Raw genomic sequence first — 23,618 nt, 5'->3', positions numbered from 1 at the left:
GAGATGGTGTGGCTTGGCTTAGGATGGTATTAGAGATGCACTGATAGAAGTCAAATTGGAAGTATATTTTGAAGGTAAAGCTGACAGAATGTTGATTGGAGTTGAGTCATAAACTTGAGAAATGAACAACTTGGTGAATCGTGGGGTCTTATGTTATGTTAGGGATCACTGGGGTGTAGAATAGGAATCCAGAGTTGAGTATCACCATTTCTCTGTATTTGCTTTCTCCTGTGTATGGTTAGTTTTATTGTCTGTCTTCCCAATATAAAACGAGTTTAATACAAACAAGGACATCGCCCAGCTTCATACAAACAAGAACATCGCCCTATTTCTAATGATTACCATACAGCGAGGCTCACAGTAGGTACTAAATATTTGTTGAATAAGTGGATTTACCAGAGCCTCTCTGCTTTTATGTTTTGTTATATGTTGGGTAATGTTAGGAGTGAAGTTTCTAGAAACAGACTGGGTTCAAAACTTAGTTTCGGTACTCACTAGCTATTTAACTCTGTGTTACTTCATCTTAGCCTCAGTTTCTTCATCAATAACAACAACAACAGCAATAATGATAACAATAGACTAATAATAGTCCAACCTCATAAAATTCTGGTGTTTAAATAAATTAGTAAATAGAAAGCAATTAGAATAGTGTCTGGTAAGTGGTTAAGTGTTCAGGGAATGCTACCTATTAAAAAGCATTATTTGAAGAAAACCTCCAGGTAAAAATATGTTTGGAAGACTTTATCTCTGTGAAAGGATATTTTCTTGGTTAAATAATAATTACAAAGCACGCTGCAGTTGAGACACTTTTGTATACACTAATTATCCTTTTTAGATATTTGGGTACTGGCCTGATTTAATAGCAAAAAGAAATAAACTGTAGCAGCAGTGGCAGTGTGCTAAATCTGGCTTCTGGGTTTTATGAGTGTGTAGAAGTGCAGGTACCAGTGGTGGGTTGGAGGCATAGAGGACAGATAGAGAAGTATGACTCAGAAGCCATCATTGGTGGGCTTTTAACAGTGTGATTTAAAGGTAGTCCAAATTGAGTTTATGTCCATTTTTAATACCGTCTCCTATAGGAGTTTTCTACTTTGTTTTGTTCACAGCAATTTAATTGTTTCTGAGACTTTGAGTCTTGTGAGAAGACTTGTGAGTCTTATAGTGCTTGGACCCAGTGTCTCCAGGTGGAGAATTTATCCCTGGCTATCCATCCCACACTACATACACTATGCCATCCATCTCCATGAGTACCAGGAGAGGCTTCAGGGTCTTTGCCTCTCTGAGAAATTGTGTGACACACCTGCTATTCCTTAGAAAATGGAACTCTTGAGATAAATGTTTGATGTGCTTTCATCTTCTTTACAGTTCTCATTTCTCTAAATATGCATTGGTAGAGAAATCCCTGAAGCAGAAAGGTGAGTCACCTTACAAAGCCAGTGACTGCAAGGACGATTACTCTTCTTTGCCTTGCAGGTCATTTATTATGGGTGAGAGAAACATCACCCCATAACCAGACTATGTGCTATTAATGCAAAGGGCTTTGAAGTTGGTTTTTGTGCAGCTGCTGACAATTCTTATGACCAATGTGAAATTTTGTGACTCTGAGCAACTGAAATTCTCCATGCAAATATTTAAGTAAGTCTGATGACCTAGGATGAGTTCCTAGAACATTAGATCTTAGAAACATAATGACATTTCAAACAAATCATTTTTAACTGACTGAAAAAAATAATAACCATGACATTTAATACCTGCCGTGTGCCAACTCTACCATGTAATTTTTATAATTCTAGTTTTAAAGGTAAAAATAGCTGGAGCCCAGAGTGGTGAAATGTCTTGCTCAAAACCATAAAGCCAAATTTAGATCTTGATCTCAAACCCAGGAACGTCTTCGTGCAACTCAGGCTTTTTCTATTATATCTAGTCTCCTCTCAAATTATTTTAGATGGGGCACATGTGGGACTTTTGTCAGTCACAGAAGCTGTGTGGATTCTGAAAAGGCTCTCTGGGCTGTCTACTGGAATCCTTGATTAAAACGCCATTGCAGAAGTAGAAAAATATTAGACTTGTATCCTACAAATTCAAGTTATCTATCTTCTGTATGCCATACATTCCACACTGGGTGCTTGATAAATATTAATTATGATAATGCTTCACAGAATTTATTAAGATTAATGTGTCTCCAGCAAGTGGTTGGACTCCTTGAGAAGAAGCTGTATCAATTCAGTATGAGATTTCACTTTATTATAACATAATTTAAACTGAGAAAAAAAGAAGAGATACAGCAAACACTCTCCAGCTGTTTTGATTATGACTGAGAATAATGTCTTTGTATACTGGCGGTACCATCAAGGCAGCCAACATCTACCTAACACTTTCTACATGCAAGATGCTCAGCACTTAACATATGCTGATGTTTAATATTTCTAACAGCCCTTTAGGTAGACATTATTACAATATTTATTTACCAGATATGAAAGCTGAAGTACTAAGTTACTAAATAAATGGCAAAACTGGCATAAGCCCCCAGACACTTGGACTCTGGAGTCTAACATCTAAACCACTATGGTATACTTTCTTGAATATGAATTTAAAACTGAAAGCAAAAATCACTCATTAACTTAGTCATCCTTTATTTCTTTCAAGTAACATTAATTGAGCACTTTGTGTGCACAAAGCTCTATGCAAAGGGCCTGGTGGGCTGTAGACCTAAATAAGCTTTTTACCTAAAGAGAGAACGCAAGCCTAACTATTGTGAGGCTAAGCAAAATGATGATTGTAATCAAACTGAAAGAGCCATGGGAACTTGAAGGAAGGTGGGGATTCATTCTGACTAAAGAACATAGGAAAACTTTACATGAAAGGATGCTTTAAAGCCCTGGTAATAGGAAAACAGAATGGCTACTGAGACTGATGAAACATCAAGGAAAACATGGAAAAATGAAAACCCATAATGTTGGGTTTGGAATGTTGGAACCCATAAGTTGCTTGGAATGTACTGAATAAACTAGCAGGGTAATAATCCCCTCCCCCGACTCTTTGCTTCTAGTCTATATTTCTGAGTTCTTATAAACAAGGATGCTCAGAAAAATCACTGGGGAGCTTCTTCAAAGCAGATACATCTTAGCTCCACATCCTAGAGAGTCTATTTCAAGTGACAAAGGTTAGAGTTCGGACATGTATTTTTGTTGTGCCCACTTAATTAAAAACCACAGCTATTTGTTAATTGTCAAATCAATGTGTATGCTTCCTCTCTCCTCTGGTATATCTTTGGGGCTTCCCAGTTTTTTCTCCATTTCTGCTTTCATAATACACTTTTGAGACATACCAGAAATAATTCCTCAGAAATGAAGGATAAGAAGAAGTATGCAGGCTTAAATAGATTTATTACAAACAATTGTGGTTGTTACACTCAGCACTTTAAAAAGATATATCCTAGGTCTTACCCTTTCATATCTTTGCTTTGTATTTCTAAATACCCAATTATGTGTTTCATTAAACTATGTTCTTTATCACACAATGCAGAGGACAAGGAAAATAATCTCAAAGTAAAACTAGAAATATAAATCATGCATAGTGTACTACTTTTGTCTACATATATCTATACACAAATAAGGAATCATTAGAAAACAGGTAGGGGTTCCCCTGACCCAGGTCTCTAACCTTGTCATTCAAAGCTAAGAGTGTAACTTGCTCCCTTATCACCCACCTCTGTCTTGGGAAACTCTCTGACCTCTTTCTTAGTGTGCCTCACCAGGGTATACTTCTTAGTAGTCCTAAAGCCCTTCAGCCTTACAAGGGCACCATCTATACTTCCTTAGCAAATCCTCTGTCCATAGTTGATGTCTCTTAAAGCTTTTATGGTTGTTAAAAGTGAACACACACACACACACAGAAGCACACACACGTGTCTCTGTGTGTGTATATGTGTAAAATCGTAATTCCCCTGCTTACTGCACTTCCTTCTTCCTATACTCTTACTTCTCAGTAGGATTGCTGGTCACCACTTGGTTCCTCCACCACCTGTCTTCCATCCTTCTCATCCCCTAAGATAAATTTGCTGTGTGATGCAGAGTATTCCAGAGGAGCTCAGCTTGGGTCCTGCTTACACACTTTGCTACAAAATGGAAGTAAGGTATCAATGCAGAGAACTAGAAAGCAACAGCACCAGATTTTGAGCTGAAGAGTTTTGCGGTCCAATACCATTCTGTTAAATATATGTGTGCGTGTGAGTGTGTGTATACATAAAAAATATGGAGAGAGAGATCCTTTTATTTAATGAACAAGTGCAATGAGTATGACAGATTTTGGTCTAGGTTCTAAGGATACAATGCTTAACAAAAGTAAACACATTTCCATTTCTTACGGAGCTTGCAGTCTAGGAGTAGAGGCAAATATTAATCCACTTATCAAAGAAATGTTAAATTACCATTGTGATAAGTGCAAAAAGAAAGGTAAATGCTTGTATATAATTTGTGTGTGTTGGGGGCGGGAGGCAATATGGACAGGAAGTCCAGCTTAGGTTTTTATGAAGAAGTAACTTGTAAATGTATACATGAAAAATGAATAGGAGTTTCCTAGGTAAGGTGGGATAAGAAGAGTATTCTAAGAGGAAGCAGGGTTCACAAAGGTTGTGGGACTTGAAAGAGTATGAATTGTCTAAGGTGTTCAAAGAAGACCCCTTTGTGGGTTGAGGCTGAAGGTATAAGACTCAGTAAGACCGTGCGTGGTTAAAGATTTGTATCATTTTGTTAGTGCAGTGGAAAGTCAGTGAAGGATTCTAAGCAGGGAGATGACAGAAAGATTCTGTTTAGAAAAGATGCCTCTGGCTTCAGAGTAGAGGAGATTGGGAGGAGGATAAAAGTATATGTGAAGAGATTAGTTAGTCCTGTTTGTGGTCCTGTTGACAGATCGTGGGAATTCACACTAAGGTTATGATATATGGAGAGATTTCAATAGGCATAAAATCTGTTCAGGAAGTGAATCAACAGCAATTGGTGATGAATCGGATTTGAGCTTGTAGAAAGAAGAGAGATCAAGGATATCTCCTAGGTTCTTTATTTGTGTAAGTAGATGAAAAGTGTACCAATTTATTGAGAATAGGAGAATAGAATAAGAATGTGTTGCTTCATTATTCTATTAATGATGGACAAATATATGAGAAATGCACAGTATACCAGTAATCAAAGGCATTCAATTATCAAGCATATCTTGGATAATTGCTAAATGCGCCAAAACACACATAATATTCTGAGGATTGAAAAAAAGTAAAAAACGTACTAAAAAAATCATATGTTGATCACATGTTGAAAATCATATGTTGATTTTTCCACTGATAAAGTTGGGATGATTAAATTTATTTACAAGTAAACTTTTTTTTTTTTTCATCATTTAATAAGTCTGAATTTATTTTCACCACATGGTATTATACATGGTCATCTGTTGAAACATATTTCTTTTTAACAGATCTTAGTTTAAAAAAGTCATAGATACTGTGAGTTCTGTATAAACTGCTGGATAGTAAGTTAGTTCCTTTGTTTTGACTTATAAGCCTCAACTTCACCGCAGAATAAAGAATGTAGGCCAAAGAAAGCATAATCAGTCACTCGTATGAACAGTATTGTTTCTATAATTTGAAGCTTTCTGAATGGATGGGCTCAGGCCTGATGTAACTGTAAAAAGATTACTTAATGAATAGGCTATATGGAAATCGTACAAAATGTTATTAACTTTAATCATTAATAGCTTAAACAGCACTATATTACTAATTGCTATTCAAACTCAAAAACCTGTTTTTGAATCCCCATAAAGGCGGCAGATGTACACAACCATGCCACCTTGTACTTAGGGGGGTGTCAATATATATTTCAAAAGAAACTTTGGCTTCAGGAAGAGTCACAAACATTTAAAATAATGGCTTTAATCGTCATTTTAAGTATATCGCAGGGGAAAGTGTGCTTTAATTAAATATACATACCAGTGATGCTGGCAAGGTTGAAAGTTACTCCTAATGTTGATAGCTATAAAAACTAGCTTGTACATAAGACAATGAGAAAAAAAGCAATCCCTTTGAAAAAAAACAAAAAAGAGTTCACAGTGGTTTGTATCCAACAATATGCATTTTATGACAATAACATGTACAGATTGAGCACCCTAGGGCTCTCTTTATATCCTAAAGAAAGTGAGCATTTACATTATTCATGGGCTGTACTGAATTAAAAAAAAGATCAGTTGTACACTCACCCCTTAGAAAGGATAAAATGTCCTGGGGTGTACAGCTTTAACACCATCATTAAAGTTGTTTGCAAAAAGGAACAGAGAACTAAACAAAACAAAACATTTTTCCTTGGGAGTGGAGAGTCTTTCATTTGCTGTTATAACCAGCAAATACTATTCATTAAGTCAAAAATGGAAGGGGGGGCCCACAAACACTTTTTGAGCAAGCTGACCAATACACATTACACTTTTAAAAATGAAGGTTATACACTGTATGTTACAAGTCCGAACTAGGCAGTGTCAAAATGACATCTATTTCTTTGCTTGCTTTGTGATCATACCCCTTGGAGGTGTTACGGGCCTCGTGGCATTCGGCTTCTTTTTTTCTGCAGGTTTTAAAATCTGAAAAGAACACATTAGTGTTTCATCCACACTCATCATGGCACCTGCATTGTCAAACTCTCCACAATAATTGGGTGCAGAAAACAGAGTGACCAACTGCCTCTTTGCAAAAAATTCATATCCATCTTCAACCACCTGATAGGCTCTACATATAAGATCCAAATCATGCTTATGGAGAAATTTTGCAACCACTTCTGCACCAAATGTGAAGGACACTCCTCTGTCATTTTCACCCCAGCCTAAGACATCTTTATCGGGGTCAGACCACAAAAGATCACAAAGAAGACCTTGATCTGGTACATCAGTTGGTCGCATAATTCGCCGAATCTGCTCCATAGATTGAAGATCTGGTGATAAACCTCCATGACAGCAGAATATTTTCTCATCCACGATGGCTGCTATCGGTAAACAGTTAAAGCAGTCTGTGAAAGTTTTCCATAGTTTAATGTTATATCTTCTTTTACATTCATCATAAAATCCATAAATTCTATTGATGCTGGCACATTCGTGGTTTCCTCTGAGAAGAAAAAAATTCTCGGGATATTTGATTTTGTAAGCCAATAAGAGGCAGATAGTCTCCAATGACTGCTTTCCCCTGTCCACATAGTCCCCAAGAAACAGGTAGTTGCTTTCTGGCGGGAAACCACCGTACTCAAAAAGTCGAAGCAAATCATAGTATTGTCCATGGATATCACCACATATTTTGAGTGGTGCTTCAAGTTCTAGAAGGATAGGCTGACTAAGAAAGATCTCTCTGGACTTTAAGCACAGTCCTCTGATTTCATTCTCCTGTAGCTGGACATTCTTACCAGGCTTGGACCCTCTCACTTCCAGCAGCCGTTGGATGATGCTGTCGATGTTGAGCTTATCTATATCCGCCATCGCCTTCCCACCGCCGACCCTCCCGCAGTGGCGCCGCCGCCGGCTCGCGCCCGGGATTTACACCTCCTTTCCCACGCCACGAGCACAGAGATGGTGGTGGTGGCGGCGGTGGCAAAAGCCGCGGCGGGTCCCCCCCAACCGCCCCACTCCCTGCTTCCTCCTTCTCTCCCCACTGGAACCACGAGGACAAGTAAACTTTTATAATAATGTGGTCCATAGTAGATGCTCAATATAATACTTGTTGAATGAATCAATGATAGTTCAAAGAGGTAAAGTATCTATAGTATTTGATGATTAGTAAGAATTCAGTATTTTATTTATTAATTTAGTTCAAAATAATATACAAAGACAAATAATTTGTAAATGAGAATCATAAATAAAGTGAGATTTCACTTTAATTCCAGAATAAGGCATGATTGTAATCTTTATAAATTTAGTTTTGCTATCCCTCCATTCTCTCACACATCACACATGCACACTTGGCTTTAGAATCCAAGAAAGGGTTAACTCATTCTTAGTGGTGACCACGTAAAGAGGCATATACACTAAGGAGTCTTAAAAGATGTATAATGAAGATGTAAAAGTTTTCTCCAACCACGAGTAATTTGGGCCACCAGATGTCACTACAGATTAAGCGACGGTGAAAGTCTTCCCACAGTGTAAATTCTACAGAGGCTTTTGACAAGGTAGGCAAATACAGTAGGATGTTAATATTTAAAGAAAAATAATCGGGCAGTTGCTTTGACATTTTTTTCTTTCTTTTTGCCTTTTCTCCAATGTATCTTGAAGAATTAAATTAAGAAAAATTGTTCCTATTGCATATACTATCTAATTTTGCATAACTTTTGCCTTCTATCCTAATAAAAAAGAATAGATGTTACAGTCCAGCAGAGCACATTTTTTGTTTCAGTAATTTGTTTGATCGTGAGCAATATTTTTCAAGCTCCATTTTTCTCTGACTTCATAAAAGAAGACTGTCCCAGCTCACTCATATTAATGACCCTTAACACAACTACCTGGCTTGTAAGGGGTGCAGCTCAGGCTGAATATGTTTCCATTATAGTGGCCACCTATAATGGGTAGCTAATCACGAAGAAAATTCATTAGCTGAATGTCACCAGAAACCTGTGTCATGTGGCAAATGAACAGGGGACAGCCAGTTTGAGTTTTAATTTCTTCAATGAGCTCTTGTTGTAAAACTCCTTTCCTTCATATGAAATTGGACAGAGAATTAACGACATGACAAATGGCTGGTGGAACTTGACAAGAGACCTTGATTACAAGAGGGTTTATTTCTGTACGTATTTCCACAAAGTCCTCATTGGAAGAAGTTATATTCTTGCATGCCCTGAATTTTACTTTTTAAACAATGAAAACTAAGGAAAGGAAAGCAGATACTGTCTTTGAGCAAGATTCAAACTTTGGTCTTTGTCAACCAGAATTCTTTTGTGAATCAACTTCAGTTCCAACTTATTGACAGAATACTGGATATGTCACATGTTAATGCAATATTTATTCAAAAAATACTTCTTGAGAACCTACTCTACACCAGGTACTTTTCCAGGTGTTAGGGATGCATTAACGCATAAGACTGAAACTACAGGCCCTCATGAAGATTATCTACTACTACAGAAGAATGGGGGGATATGGAGAGAGAAAATAAACAATTGAGCCATAAATCATTTTATACATGTTCTATAAAAATACAGGTAGTACTATAGAAAGTAATTAGAAAGTGATGGAGCATAATGGGAGGAGGTAACCATATTAAGTTTCAAGCATCGGGGAGTGAAATGAAAAGGCTTCAACTTTACAACCTTTACCTCTTAGCCTAAGGAAGAGATTGACTCCCTATTTCATTACCAACTTGAAAATTCTCAGGAATATTGGCCCAGTTACTTATTATTAGAGCAATTAATTCTGTCTAATAAGACAGGGTTTAAGTTAGCAAATAACTTCCAGTAGAAGGACATGGTTGATGTATGGTAGGAGTTCCCATAGGAAGGGGGGAGGTGAAGGACAGATGAAATAGTAGGTGTCTGCTGAAAGATTAAATGTAGATCTCACTAGATTTTGGTGCAGTTGACATACACATGCCTGACTGGCGATAGAGTGAACTACCAGCACAAATCTTTTTGAAAGTAATTTAGCAAATCATTTCAAGAGCCAAAGGAATATCCACTCCTTCTTTGACCTATCACTGCATTCTGATAATACACACTATGAATTATATTTTGAAGGAAAAAACATGTATCCATTAAGATGCTTATTAAAGTGTCATTTTAATAGTAAAAAATAAGAGACTGGGTACTTAACAACATTTGGGAGGCTATGAATTTATGGTGTATCACTCAGCATGATGAAATAATAAGTATTCGTCTTATAATAATTGAGAGCATTATGGAACAAAATGGACAATTACGATAGTAAGATAAAATGAAAGCATGGTTTGAAGATATCTGTGGTTTCATTATTTTATATTAAGTATATTCATTCATATGGGAAAAAAACCAAAACATAGTAAAAGGGAGCTATTTGTTTGATACATTTAATAAGGATCCTTGAAGATCTACACTGTTTTGCTGGGTTTGAGGGTGCAAAGATGAATAGCTTTCCATCAGTCATAGCTGTTCCATCAAGCTGTTAATGATCAGGAGGTCCCGTATATGTGTATATGGAAAATAGGATAAATTACTTTGGTTTGTGAAAAGCTCACAGGGATGCAGGGACAAGAGTGAAGGAAGAGAGTATTTCTTGAGCATCTATTGTGTGTTAGGCCTCTTCTAGGGACTTTAATTTGTATATTTCCTTAAGTCTTAATGAAAAACCTATAATTTTGATTTTATAATGCCTGATTTATTTGTGGATAAACTGAAACTGTAAATAAATAATTTGAGTATGGCCACTGTTGCAATAAGTAGTAAATCCATATTTAAATATTTGGTTTTAGATCCCTAAACACATACTCTACTTTCTCCTTGGGAATACTGAGTCAAAATGGGGAGAGAAAATTTAAGGAAATTAGGAGGATTTTTCTCATAAAGGATTCACAGAGGAAATGGCTTTTGCTTTGGGTCTTAAATGCAGAGTGAGAACATGTTAGGCCATTGTTCCAAGTTTGGGAAACTGTATGTGCAAAGGCACTGAGACCTGAAGTACCACCATGTGATCAGCACATTACACATGTATAGTGGCTGGACACAGGAACCATATGAGGACAGGGGTGGGACATGAGACCAAGAAGTTTGATTGAGGTCAAAGGGGATACAGTGTAAATGCTCTGCTGGCCATAGTAAGGAGGTTGACCTTGATATCTGAGGTGGTGAAAAGTTAAAGGATCTTCAGATTTGTAAAGAGTGTATTTGTTCCTTTGCCTAGCTGTACCTGGTCCAATTGCAGAAGCTAGAGACAGACACTAAAAAGGAAGGCCATCCATTACACCTCAAGCAAAAAATATTGTTACTATTGTTGACAGAATCATAGAAATTAACATCAGAGCAGTTTGAAATTAGTTCTCTTGTACTCCGCAGTGCAGTATTTCTCTCTGTTCAATCCTGACTCTAGGCTGAATGGATTTACTTATCAGCGTTGCTGCTTCTTGTTATTGTAGGTAGTTTTCCTTCTCTTTTTAGTTCTCTATCATCAAAGGTGTTGGTGTGAAAGTAGAACCTTTGTTTAAAATTTCATTAGCTATTTTGATAAAATATTCTTTCATTTGTAAGATTTTAAATGTACTCCTATGAGCTTTTATATTTCTAAATGGAGTAATTTTCTGAGGAGCCTTTTTATATAGTATATAATTTTAGCACTATTTTATCCATGCTGTGGCGCTCAACCAAGTGTTATATATGTGTGCATGTGTATGTGTGTCTATGCATATGTATGTATACACACATGCATACACATATACATATATGTATATACACACAAATATATATGCACATATAGAAATATTCAATTATATATATCATATAGCAAAAATGATATATATATACATTTTTATGTATATATGTATTATATTTTTGTAAGAATGTAGACCGTGTTTAAAGATATATCTGGAATTCCAGATCCTTGGAGTTACAGACCAACAAAGTCTAGATCTGTATAGCTTAATTCTAGATTCAGTAATAATTAAAATTAAGATGTAGCCCAAGATGGGTTTTTCAATCTCTAACTTTCTATATTCTTTTTTTATCTTTCTATATTCTTATTCTAATATTTGTACCTGCAGAGATTTTCATCTTTTGAAAGTATATTGATATCATTGTTTGACTTCTCATGAAGGATAGTCTGAATCCTCAACAAGACGTGTATTTTATGCAAATGCCCTGGGTTATAAGGAAAGAATCCAAGGAAGACAAACAAAAAAAAAAACTTTGCAACATGAACAGAACAATGCTTTAAGGCAACATTTTTCTAGGTTTTTCATGTGCTATCACTTTTCCTGAGGGGCTTATCTTGGGATTCATCATGGTAACAAATAACAGTGTTTCAGCATTACCACAATTTCAAATGGAAATAAAATAGAACAAAGGCTGATGTCTTTAAAAACAAAAAATCAAAAAATAAAACAAAACTTCAACTGAAAATGACTGAATTGTCTTGTTGAAAAACTTATAACTAAAAAAGTAAGAACCATGATACATTGATGTCTCCCCTCATTTTTTAAAGTAATCTGAAAACATGGAATATTTCAATAAGAGAAATTAAAGATTGATAGAGGGGTCAAGGATAGTACATAAATAGTTATTGCATATAACACTAACATTTGTTAAATGGATTTTTCTGTAAATGTAGATTTAAAAAGTGAATTCAATTAAGGCAATAATAAGTTTCATTCTTCTGCTATTAAATGTATGTACCTACATGAGTAGGATGAGAAAATAAGTATGTGGAAGAGACTTTTCATACTAAAATGAATTACATGTTTTTAAGGTTATGATTGTTTTATTTAAGAAAATGAAGTTTCTATAACTTGGTAGAGTGTTTTTATACCTAGGAATTTCTCTCTTGTATCAGCATCTCAGTGTTGAGGAACACACTGAATTTTTAGAGTTAAAGGCATTAACTAAGAAAGTGAGGAGAACTAGGTAGCTTAGCTATGCATTTGTTTAAAAAAGATTAGATTTTTGTACTTACTATTTTGTAACTTTAATAATAATATTGCTCACTTAATAATAATATTATCATTTAATAATAATATTATATCAAATAATATTGATAAGTATGCTCACTAGACTACAGTAACTTAAGACATTATTTGCAGTCAGACAGATCTGAGTTCCAATTCAGTGTCTTCCAATTATGAGCTATGTAACCTTGGGTATATTGTTTAATATCTCTGAAGCTCAGACCACTCATCTACAAAATTTAAATACTAGTAGTAGTATGTGTATTGAGTGACTCCTTGGATTTCTCTACCAATTTCAGTTTCTTTTTTGAAACACTAAAATTAAAGCAAAGTTTGAATTTCATGTTTTTGGAACTTTGGCAGATCCAATCTAGAATCTAACAACTTAACTATCGTGGCAATATAATTTTGTTTCTTTGAGCCATTTGAGGCTCTTCTTCATTTCAGTTTCTCTAATCTCCACAAAATGCTGAAAACCTAATAGATACTAACAAAGAGAATTGTTTTAAACTGGATTTCTTTAGTGTGTTAGGATAGGATAGTCTCTGCTGCAGTAACAAACTCTTAAGTCTCAATGACTTAAATATGTAAAGATTTATTTCTTGCTCATGCAAAATTTAGTGCAGATTGAGTGTCTCAGTTGAGGCTTTCCCCCCAAACAGTGACTCAGAGTTTTTAGCTCTGTGAACTTTGTGACACTACCATTTGTCACTGTTGTAGAGAAGTAGGACAGAGAAACATGATATTTTTAACAACCAAGTTTGAAAGTAGATTAAAACCCCTCTCCTCACATTGTATTGGCCACACTCAGTCACATGTTTTACAAAATAACTATAAAAGATGTTGAGGAATGTAGCCTTTCTGTTTACTCTTGAAGAAGAACATAGTGGTAAGGTAACAAATATGGTCTGATTTGCCCTGGACTGTCCCTCATTTCTAGGCCAAGTAAGATAATTGCTTACCACACGTGGAGCATTCTTAGAGTTGAAGAGATGGAGCTGACAGTCTGAGAGACCAAAGTGACTAGAGTTCACAGAACAGATACCATAGAGAAGAATGCTGAACAGAGAGAGAACTTCAGAGATTAGCAAAGGATCCACTTTGAGTGCTTAACTGATCAGTGCATACATATGAGAAAACTACCTGAGGCTACAGAAAGAAACACACACACACACACACACACACAGAGTACCCAGCATTCCGACAGGGCCAGGAATAATGTATGTTTCCATCAGCCATATGAGAATAACTCATGATTCATAGGATACTGGGTAGAATATACTTAAGGGTTTTACCTCGTTAGTGGGGGATAAATAACCCTAGACTGAGCACTTCCCTGATCCTGGATAATGTATATAAAACCCACAACTAAAAAGATCAAACTGTTTCTAAGTAATTTCAATGCAGTACAGAATGAACCTCAAGAATATATATTATAATATAAATATATCCACCACCAAAAAGGTTAATAATCATTTTATTTAGCATCCAATCAAAAATCACCAAGCATGAAAAAATTAGGAGTACACAACCAATAATGAAAAGAAAAATCAATAATTTGAAACAAGCGAGAACTGAAAAAGATGTAATTAGCAGCCATGAACACGTTTAAAAATCTAGAAGATATGGAAGAAGTAAGAAAATGATCAAATTGAATTTCTAGAGATCACAACTGGAATATTTTAGAGAAAAATTGTATTAGATAGAATTCCCAACAAATTAGTCTTACAGAAGAAAAGATTAAAAAATTTGAAAATAAAAAGTATCAATAAAAACTATCCAAAGTGTAAAAGAATAGGGGAGGAGGAGGTAGAAAAGGTTCCAGTGAGCTGTCAGACATTTTCAGTTGGCCTAATATATGTGTAACTGGAGTCCCAAAAATAGAGGGTGTCAAAAAAAATTTGAAGAAACGATGGTTGAAAATTTTTAAATTTGAGAGAAACTATAAAGTGATATGTATGAGAAGCTCAACAAATACTCAAGTACAAGGAAGATAAAAAATAAACCAAGGCACGTCATTATAAAATATTTAAAGCAATGATCAAAAAAATAATAATAAAAACATCCAGGAAGGAGACTTTCAAGATAGCGGAGGAGTAAGACGTGGAGATCAACTTCTTCCCCACAAATACATCAGAAATACCTCTACATGTGGAACAACTCCTACAGAACACCTACTGAATGCTGGCAGAAGACCTCAGATTTCCCAAAATACATATATATTTTTTTTCCTTTTTTCTTTTTGTGAGTGTGTATGTGTATGACTCTTTGTGTGATTTTGTCTGTATAGCTTTGCTCTTACCATTTGTCCTAGGGTTCTGTCTGTCCATTTTCTTTTACTTTTAAATTTTTTTAAAATAACTTTAAAAATAATTTTATTTTATTTATTTTCTTTCTTTCTTTCTTTCTTTTTTTCTTCCTTTTCCTCTGAGCCATGTGGCTGACAGGGTCTTGGTGCTCTGCCCAGGTGTCAGGCCTGTGCCTCTGAAGTGGAAGAACTGAGCTTAGGACATTGGTCCACCAGAGACCTCCTGGCTCCATGTAATATCAAATGGTGAAAGCTCTCCCTGAGATGCTCATCTCAGCACAAAGACCCAGCTCCACTCAATGACCAGCAAGCTACGTTGCTAGACACCATAAGCCAAACAGCTAGCAAGACAGGAGCACAACCCCACCCATTAGAAGAGAGGCTGCCTAAAATCATAATAAGGTCACAGACACCCCAAAACACACCACTGGATGCGGACCTGCCCACCAGAAAGACAAGATCCAGTCACATCCACCAGAGCACAGTCACCAGTCTGCTCTACCAGGAAGCCTACAAAACCCACTAAACCAACCTTAGCCACTGGGAGCAGACACCAAAAACAACGGGAACTACAAACCTGCAGCCTGCAAAAAGGAGACCCCAAACACAGGAAGTTAAGCAAAATGAGAAGACAGAGAAACACAGAGAAGATGAAGGAGTAAGGTAAAAACCCACAAGACCAAACAAATGAAGAGGAAATAGGCAGTCTACCTGAAAACAAATTCAGAGTAATGATAGTGAAGATGATCTAAAATCTTGGAAATAGAATGGAGAAAATACAAGAAACATTTAACAAGGACCTAGAAGAACTAAAGAGCAAACAAACAATGATGGACAACACAATAAATGAAATTAAAAATTCTCTAGATAGAAACAATAGCAGAATAACAGAGACAGAAGAAAGGATAAGTGACCTGGAAGATAAAATAGTGGAAATAACTACTGCAGAGCAGAATAAAGAAAAAAGAATGAAAGAACTGATGACAGTCTCAGAGACCTCTGGGACACCATTAAACGTACCAACATTCGAATTATAGGGGTCCCAGAAGAAGAAGAGAAAAAGAAAGGGTCTCAGAAAATATTTGAATAGATTATAGTTGAAAACTTCCCTAATATGGGGAAGGAAATAGTCAATCAAGTCCAGGAAGTGCAGAGTACCATACAGGATAAATCCAAGGAGAATCAACAGGACACATATTAATCAAACTATCAAAATTAAATACAAAGAAAAAATATTAAAAGCAGCAAGGGAAAAACACAAATAACATGCAAGTGAATCCCCATAAGGTTAACAGCTCATCTTTCAGCAGAAACTCTGTAAGGCAGAAGGTAGTGGCAGGACATATTTAAAGTGATGAAAGGGAAAAACCTACAACCAAAATTACTCTACCCAGCAAGGATCTCAGTCAGATTTGACAGAGAAATTAAAACCTTTACAGACAAGAAAAAGCTAAGAGAATTCAGCACCAACAAACCAGCTTTAGAGCAAATGCTAAAGGAACTTCTCAAGGCAGGAACAACAAGAGAAGGAAAAGACCTACAATAACAAATGCAAATCAATTAAGAAAATGGTACCATACATATTGATAACTACCTTAAATATAAATGGATTAAATGCTGCAACCAAAAGACAGAGACTGGCTGAATGGATCCAAAAACAAGACCCATATATATGCTGTCTACAAGAGACCCACTTCAGACCTAGGGACACATGCAGACTGAAAGTGAGGGGATGGATAAAGATATTCCACGCAAATAGAAATCAAAGAAAGCTGGAGTAGCAATTCTCATATCAGACAAAATAGACTTTAAAATAAAGACTACTACAAGAGACAAAGAAGGACACTATATAATTATCAAGGGATCAATCCAAGAAGAATATATAACAATTGTAAATATTTATGCACCCAACATAGGAGCACCTCAATACATAAGGCAAATGCTAACAGCCATAAAAAGGGAAATCAACACTAACACAATAATAGCAGGGGACGTTAACACCCCACTTTCACCAATGGACAGACCATCCAAAATGAAAATAAATAAGCAAACACAAGCTTTAAATTATACATTAAACATGATGGACTTAATTGATATTTATAGGACATTCCATCCAAAGACAACAGAATACACTTTCTTCTCAAGTGCTCATGAAACATTCTCCAGGATAGATCATATCTTGGGTCACAAATCAAGCCTTGGTAAATTTAAGAAAATTGAAATTGTATCAAGTGTCTTTTCCGACCACAACACTATGAGACTAGATATCAATTACAGTAAAAAAAAAAAAAATCTGTAAAAAATACAAACCCATGGAGGCTAAACAATACACTACTAAATAACCAAGAGATCACTGAAGAAATCAAAGAGGAAATTAAAAAATTCCTAGAAACAAATGACAATGAAAACATGATGACCCAAAACCAATGGGATGCAACAAAAGCAGTTCTAAGAGGGAAGTTTATAGCAATACAATCCTACCTCAAGAAACAAGAAACATCTCAAATAAACTACCTAACCTTACAACAAAAGCAATTAGAGAAAGAAGAAAAAAAAAAGTTAGCAGAAGGAAAGAAATGATAAAGATCAGATCAGAAATAAATGAAAATGAAATGAAGGAAACAATAGCAAAGATCAATAAAACTGAAAGCTGATTCTTTTAGAAGATAAAATTGATAAAACATTAGACTCATTAAGAAAAAAAGGGAGAAGACTCAATACAATTAGGAATGAAAAAAGGAGAAGTAACAACCGACACAGCACAAATACAAAGGATCATGAGAGATTACTACAAGTAAATATATGCCAGTAAAATGGACAACCTGGAAGAAATGGACACATTCTTAGAAAAGCAAAACATTCTGAGACTGAACCAGGAAGAAATAGAAAATATAAACAGACCAATCACCGGCACTGAAATTGAGACTGTGATTCAAAATCTTCCAACAAACAAAAGCCCAGGACCAGATGGCTTCACAGGCGAATTTTATCAAACATTTAGAGAAGAGCTAACACCTATCCTTCTCAAACTCTTCCAAAATATGGCAGAGGGAGGAACACTCCCAAACTCATTCTATGCGGCCACCATCACCCTGATACCAAAACCAGACAAGATGTCACAAAGAAAGAAAACTACAGGCCAATATCACTAATGAACATAGATGCAAAAATCCTCAACAAAATACTAGCAAATAGAATCCAATAGCACATTAAAAGGATCATACACCATGATCAAGTGGGGTTTATCCCAGGGATGCAAGGATTCTTCAATATATGCAAATCAGTCAATGTGATATGCCATATTAACAAACTGAAGGATAAAAACCATATGATCATCTCAATAGATGCAGAAAAAGCTTTTGACAAAATTCAACACCCATTTATGATTAAAAAAAACCCCTCCAGAAAGTAAGCATAGAAGGAACTTACCTCAAAATAATAAAGGACATATGTGACAAACCCACAGCCAACATCATTCTCAATGGTGAAAACCTGAAACCATTTCCTTTAGGATCAGGAACAAGACAAGTTTGTCCACCCTCACCACTGTTATTCAACATAGTTTTGGAAGTTTTAGCCACAGCAATCAGAGAAGAAAAAGAAATAAAAGGAATCGAAATCAGAGAAGAAGAAGTAAAGCTGTCACTGTTTGCAGATGATATGGTTCTATACATAGAGAATCCTGAAGACAGTACCAGAAAACTACTAGAGCTAATCAATGAATTTGGTAAAGTAGGAGGATGCAAAAGTAATGCACAGAAATCTCTTGCATTCCTATACACTAATGATAAAATATCTGAAAGAGAAATTAAGGAAACACTCCCATTTACCATTGCCACAAAAAGACTGAAATACCTAGGGATAAACCTACGTAAGGAGACAAAAGACTTGTATGCAGCAAACTATAAGACACTGATAAAATAAATTATAGATGATACAAACAGATGGAGGGATATACTATGTTCTTGGATTGGAAGAATCAACATTGTGAAAATGACTATACTCCCCAAAGCAATCTACAGATTCAATGCAATCCTATCAAACTACCGATGGCTTTTTCACAGAACTAGAACAAACAATTTCACAATTTGTATGGAAACACAAAAGACCCTGAATAGCCAAAGCAGTCTCGAGAAAGAAAAAACGGAGCTGTGGGAGTCAGGCTTTTGGACTTCAGGCTATACTACAAAGCTACAGTAATCAAGACAATTTGGTAATGGCACAAAAACAGAAATATAGATCAATGGAACAGGATAGAAAGCCCATAGATAAACCCACTCACATATGGTCACCTTATCTTTGATAAAGGAGGCAAGAATATACAATGGAGAAAAGACAGCCTCTTCACTAAGTGGTGCTGGGAAAACTGGAGAGCCACATGTAAAAGAATGAAATTAGAACACTCCCTAACACCATACACAAAAATAAACTCAAAATGGATTAAAGATCTAAATGTAAGGCCAGACACTATAAAACATGGATGAATCTCAAAATAATGGTGCTGATTGAGAGAAACAAGCCCAAAAAGATTATTCCATTTATATAGAATTTTAGAAAATACAAAACAGTCTGATGACAGAAAGCAGACCAGTGATTGACTGGGGTTGGAATTACAAATTGGCATGAGGAAACTTTGAATGCAATCTTCATTAACTTGACTATGGTGGTGTTTTCATGTTTGCATATATGTGTCAAAACTTATCAAATTGTACACTTTAGATATGTGCAGTTTATTATATGCCAATTATACCTCAATAAAGCTGTTAGAAATTTGAGAAAAAAAAAGAGAAAAGTTGCCTAATAATGAGCAAGTCAGTTAATGTCCATAAAGAATTAAAAAAAAATTATAAGCTGGGTTTGGCAAATGGCTTAGAGAATTAGCACCTAGTTTAGCAGGAGGGTTAAAGGATGGATGAGGAAGATAAAGGAAAGCTTTGCTGAAATGAATCTTAAAGGACAAGAAGCAGGTGAATTCAGGAGAGATGTGTTCCAGTAAGAGAGGTCTGGGAGATGTGAGAGTGTGGTTTACAAAACTACAAATTAGGTCTGTCGTCAGTCACTGAATGTTGTCTTTGATCCCCAGAAAAGTTTTCTTGTTTTCTATTAACACTGCATTGGTTTTAAAGCTGTGGATTTTAAAACCCTAGATTTCCTTAGGGGCAGGTATCTGGGATTATGGGCTAAGGAGTCTTCTCACACCTGCTTCAATAAGAGCAAGCCTTCTAACTGTTTTATGTATTAAGTGCCTGCAAAAGATTCACTGAGGAAAGAGTTCTGTAACAAAAATAAAACAAACAAATAAAACATCACTATTTTCGCTAACATGTAATTCTCTCTCTCTCTCCTTTCTCTCTCTCTCTCTCTCTCTCTCTATATATATATATATATATATATATATACATATATACATATATATACATATACATATATACATATACATATATACATATATATACATAAACATATTTTCTTGTTTCCATTGTTTTGCTTACTTTTCTCCTGATACCAGAGTGGTCTTTCCCTTCCATATGTGCTCTGCATCTGTCAATTTTAAAGCCACCCCAACGAAGTCTCTGCTGATTCCTGCAACTTGAAATATTTCTCTTTCTTATGAAAACCCACAACACTTTATCTAGAAATGCTGTGATATCAGTTATGTGTCAGAGAATGCTATTGGCACTTTCGCATATGTCATTCATTTGATCCTCACAACATTGCTGTGAGGCAGGCATCATCATCTCTACTACAGGATTGAAAAGCTGGAGGTTCAGATTGCTTATATGACTTCCCAGAATTCACATGGCTGATGAGAGGCAGAGCTAGAAATACAATCTAGGGATTTTGACCCCAAGCTATATTTTAATTCCATTATAACATTATTGCTATACTCCAAAATTATACCTGTATGATCTTATCCAGGAATGTTTTTTGTTTTGTTTTGTTTTTTGTTTGTTTACAATATAGCATACTTACTTTTGTAGTACCTTTCCACCTAGATCATAAATTTCATTGGGGACAGCAAAGTCTTGTATCAATTTATATGAGGATTGTGTATAGGAGGTGATCAATAAATGTCTGAAAAAGAAAAGAATGGTTAGATAGAAAGAGAAAGAAAGAAGGAGGGAATGAAGGATAGAAAGAACAGAGGTAGGAAAAGGGAAAAGGAACAAGTGAATGGTTAGTGTTATAGTAAGAAATGCTTACTATTAATTGTTTATTTTCTGAGATTGTAATGCTTGCTAGTCTTGCTAAATGCTGCAGATGGATTTCTGATAGGATTACTGAGTATTCAACAAAACAGAAGTATGATTCATTATGGATCTGAATCTCATAATACATTTCCACAGTCCCTACTTCATCTGCATTAGATTGCTTTGGGTCATTTGGGTAGAAATCTATTCTTTTCCCACAAAAATATTTAAGTTTCCTGCTCCTGAGAGTAGCAGTCGGGTTTGACAGATATAAGGAAGCATGGCACCTTTGTGGTATATTTGTGGTACCATTCATTTTTGTCACTCAGTTCAAATTACAATTGAGGCATGTGGGTTGAGATGGGCCAGTCAGAGTTGACCATGTCACAGGCCACCGTGACCAGTTCAGGAATGGGTACATGACTCCAGTCCAAGCCAATCAGAAAACAAAACAACAAATCTGATCTTAAATTGCTGAGGTTTGGAGAAGGAGGGCAAAGACATTTTCTCTGAATGCCAGATTTTGATCCTCTAATTAAGCTATATTTAAAGAAAGAACTGCCTCTGAAATTTAACTAGTTGAATTAATAAAATACTTTATTTTTAGTTTTAAACTTGTTTGGTTTGGACATTTTTTCCTCATTGTTATTTTGAACAACAGTGTTACTAATACAAAAAATGTAGTGCCTTGAAAATATACAGCTTCCCAAAGAAATGTTGGTGTGATTACTTGGCTTCTCTTGATAACCCCAGGATAAAGTGAACCACATGGGATGAGTGCCTCCCCCCTCACCTCATGAATAGACTCCAGCATCTGATATCATTAAGGGACTGCCAGTTACAGAATGCTTATCATGTGCCAGTAGCCTTGTAGTAGGCACTTAATGTGTACTTTCTATTTAATCCTCACAATTAGCTCATGAGGGAAGTGATATTATTTTTAATTTTAGTAATAAGGTATCTGGGGCCTGGAAAAATAAGTAACTTGCTTTGATTACCAACCTAGAGTTTGAACATCTGACTTCAAGCCTCACTCTTTCTACACCACCAAATTACTCTACTGTGTAAACAATAACTGAAAACAATTTTTCTTTAACTTTTAAAACTAGTTCCCTAGCAAACAGAGAATATTGACATTGGGGGGATATTTTTGTTTGTTCATAATGTTAGAGAGGCTAGATTTCTAAGAGCTCATATGTTTGTTATCTTACCTCCTGATTTTTTGTGGGTGATTTTATTGGCATCTTTACATTGTGCCCTGAACAAAAAAAGATATTTTGGTTGAAATAGCATGACACTGTCAACCTTGAAATAGGCATTTAAAAGCCTTTTCATTTCATAAAGCTTTTAGTGTAGCATGCGGATTTATAGTTATACTTTTCTACAACAGTTAAAATCTCTATAAATGACATTCTCCATGTTTAGCATTTTAACCTTCCTTTGTTGGAAACATGATGCATTCTGCATATTTTCCTCAGTACAGCATAGATAAACCATAAATTCAATAAGATGTACATAATGTTATTTATACCTTATATAAGAGCAGTCTTCAAAATGTTTCTTTGTGAATATGTCCAACACATGAAGAGAAATATGCTTAGAAATTCAATTTGTGTATATAGTATATGCTAATTAACTCATAATTTCATGTAAATTTGCATGAACAACAAAAAAAAATGAAATAAAGTTGATGAAAACCTCAGTATTTATTTTGAATAATGGGAATTTGGAGGGTTTTTCCTTGTCTTTCTATTTTTCTAGATATTATGTTATTTTATGAGAGATTTAGAGATAATATAAATTTTACTTTAAAATTTCTTACAGATTTCAGTTTATAAAAAATTTCTAAATACTGATGCCAAATATTGCTCTGGAATGTGAAGAAATAACTATTGTTTGTCCGAAGCTTTTCATTTATATATACATTCAATTATTACTTTATTAATTTCCTCCACATTTATGAATATATAACATATATCTGGCAATGTTACAGTAGTTGAGGATATAATAGTGAAAATGTAGGGAAAGTCCTCAAAAAACAAGCATTACAGTCGGGGAAGACAGCTAACACACATTCGTAAAGGTGCTCACACACACACACACACACACACACACAAACTTCACATGGGATAAATGCTATGAATTAAAACAAGATAATGTAATAGATAAAAATTTATAGAGGTGTCTTTAAAAGAATGATTCCAAAAGAAAGGAGAAGTGTGTCAGCATAAAGATGATCCTTGAATTGGTCTTTGCTATCAATACAAATAAATAGAAAAAAACACTCTAATAAGTGAATGATTAAATTATTAACTATATCAATTGAAAATAAAATTATGTAACATTAGATACAGAATTCTAATATTATAAGTAAATTATTATGAAATGAAGAAGGCACAAAACAAATAGAGGTGCAGAGTTTGACTACAGCACTTTCAGTTTATATATGCAAACTATAAATTGTGAATATTCAACAATGTATGCATAG

General features: G+C 35.3%; 1 protein-coding gene across 1 annotated transcript; it reads right to left on the bottom strand.

Moving 5' to 3' along the window:
- Positions 1 to 5,389: 5,389 nt before the first annotated feature.
- On the bottom strand, positions 5,390 to 7,670 carry LOC308619584 (serine/threonine-protein phosphatase PP1-gamma catalytic subunit-like). Its single transcript, XM_081238527.1, has 2 exons — positions 6,558 to 7,670; positions 5,390 to 5,672 (listed from the first exon to the last, which is right to left on the bottom strand). The coding sequence occupies exons 1-2, from the start codon at positions 7,498 to 7,500 to the stop codon at positions 5,599 to 5,601; spliced, it is 1,017 nt and encodes a 338-aa protein (XP_081094653.1). The 5' UTR covers positions 7,501 to 7,670; the 3' UTR covers positions 5,390 to 5,598.
- Between the last annotated feature and the right edge of the window lie 15,948 nt (positions 7,671 to 23,618).

The sequence above is a fragment of the Mesoplodon bidens genome (genome assembly GCF_964165515.1).
Source record: "Mesoplodon bidens genome assembly, chromosome: 7".
NCBI classification, from domain to species: domain Eukaryota; kingdom Metazoa; phylum Chordata; class Mammalia; order Artiodactyla; family Ziphiidae; genus Mesoplodon; species Mesoplodon bidens.
The sequence above is the reverse complement of the archived record's forward strand: the minus strand, read 5'-3'. Positions and strand labels throughout refer to the sequence as shown.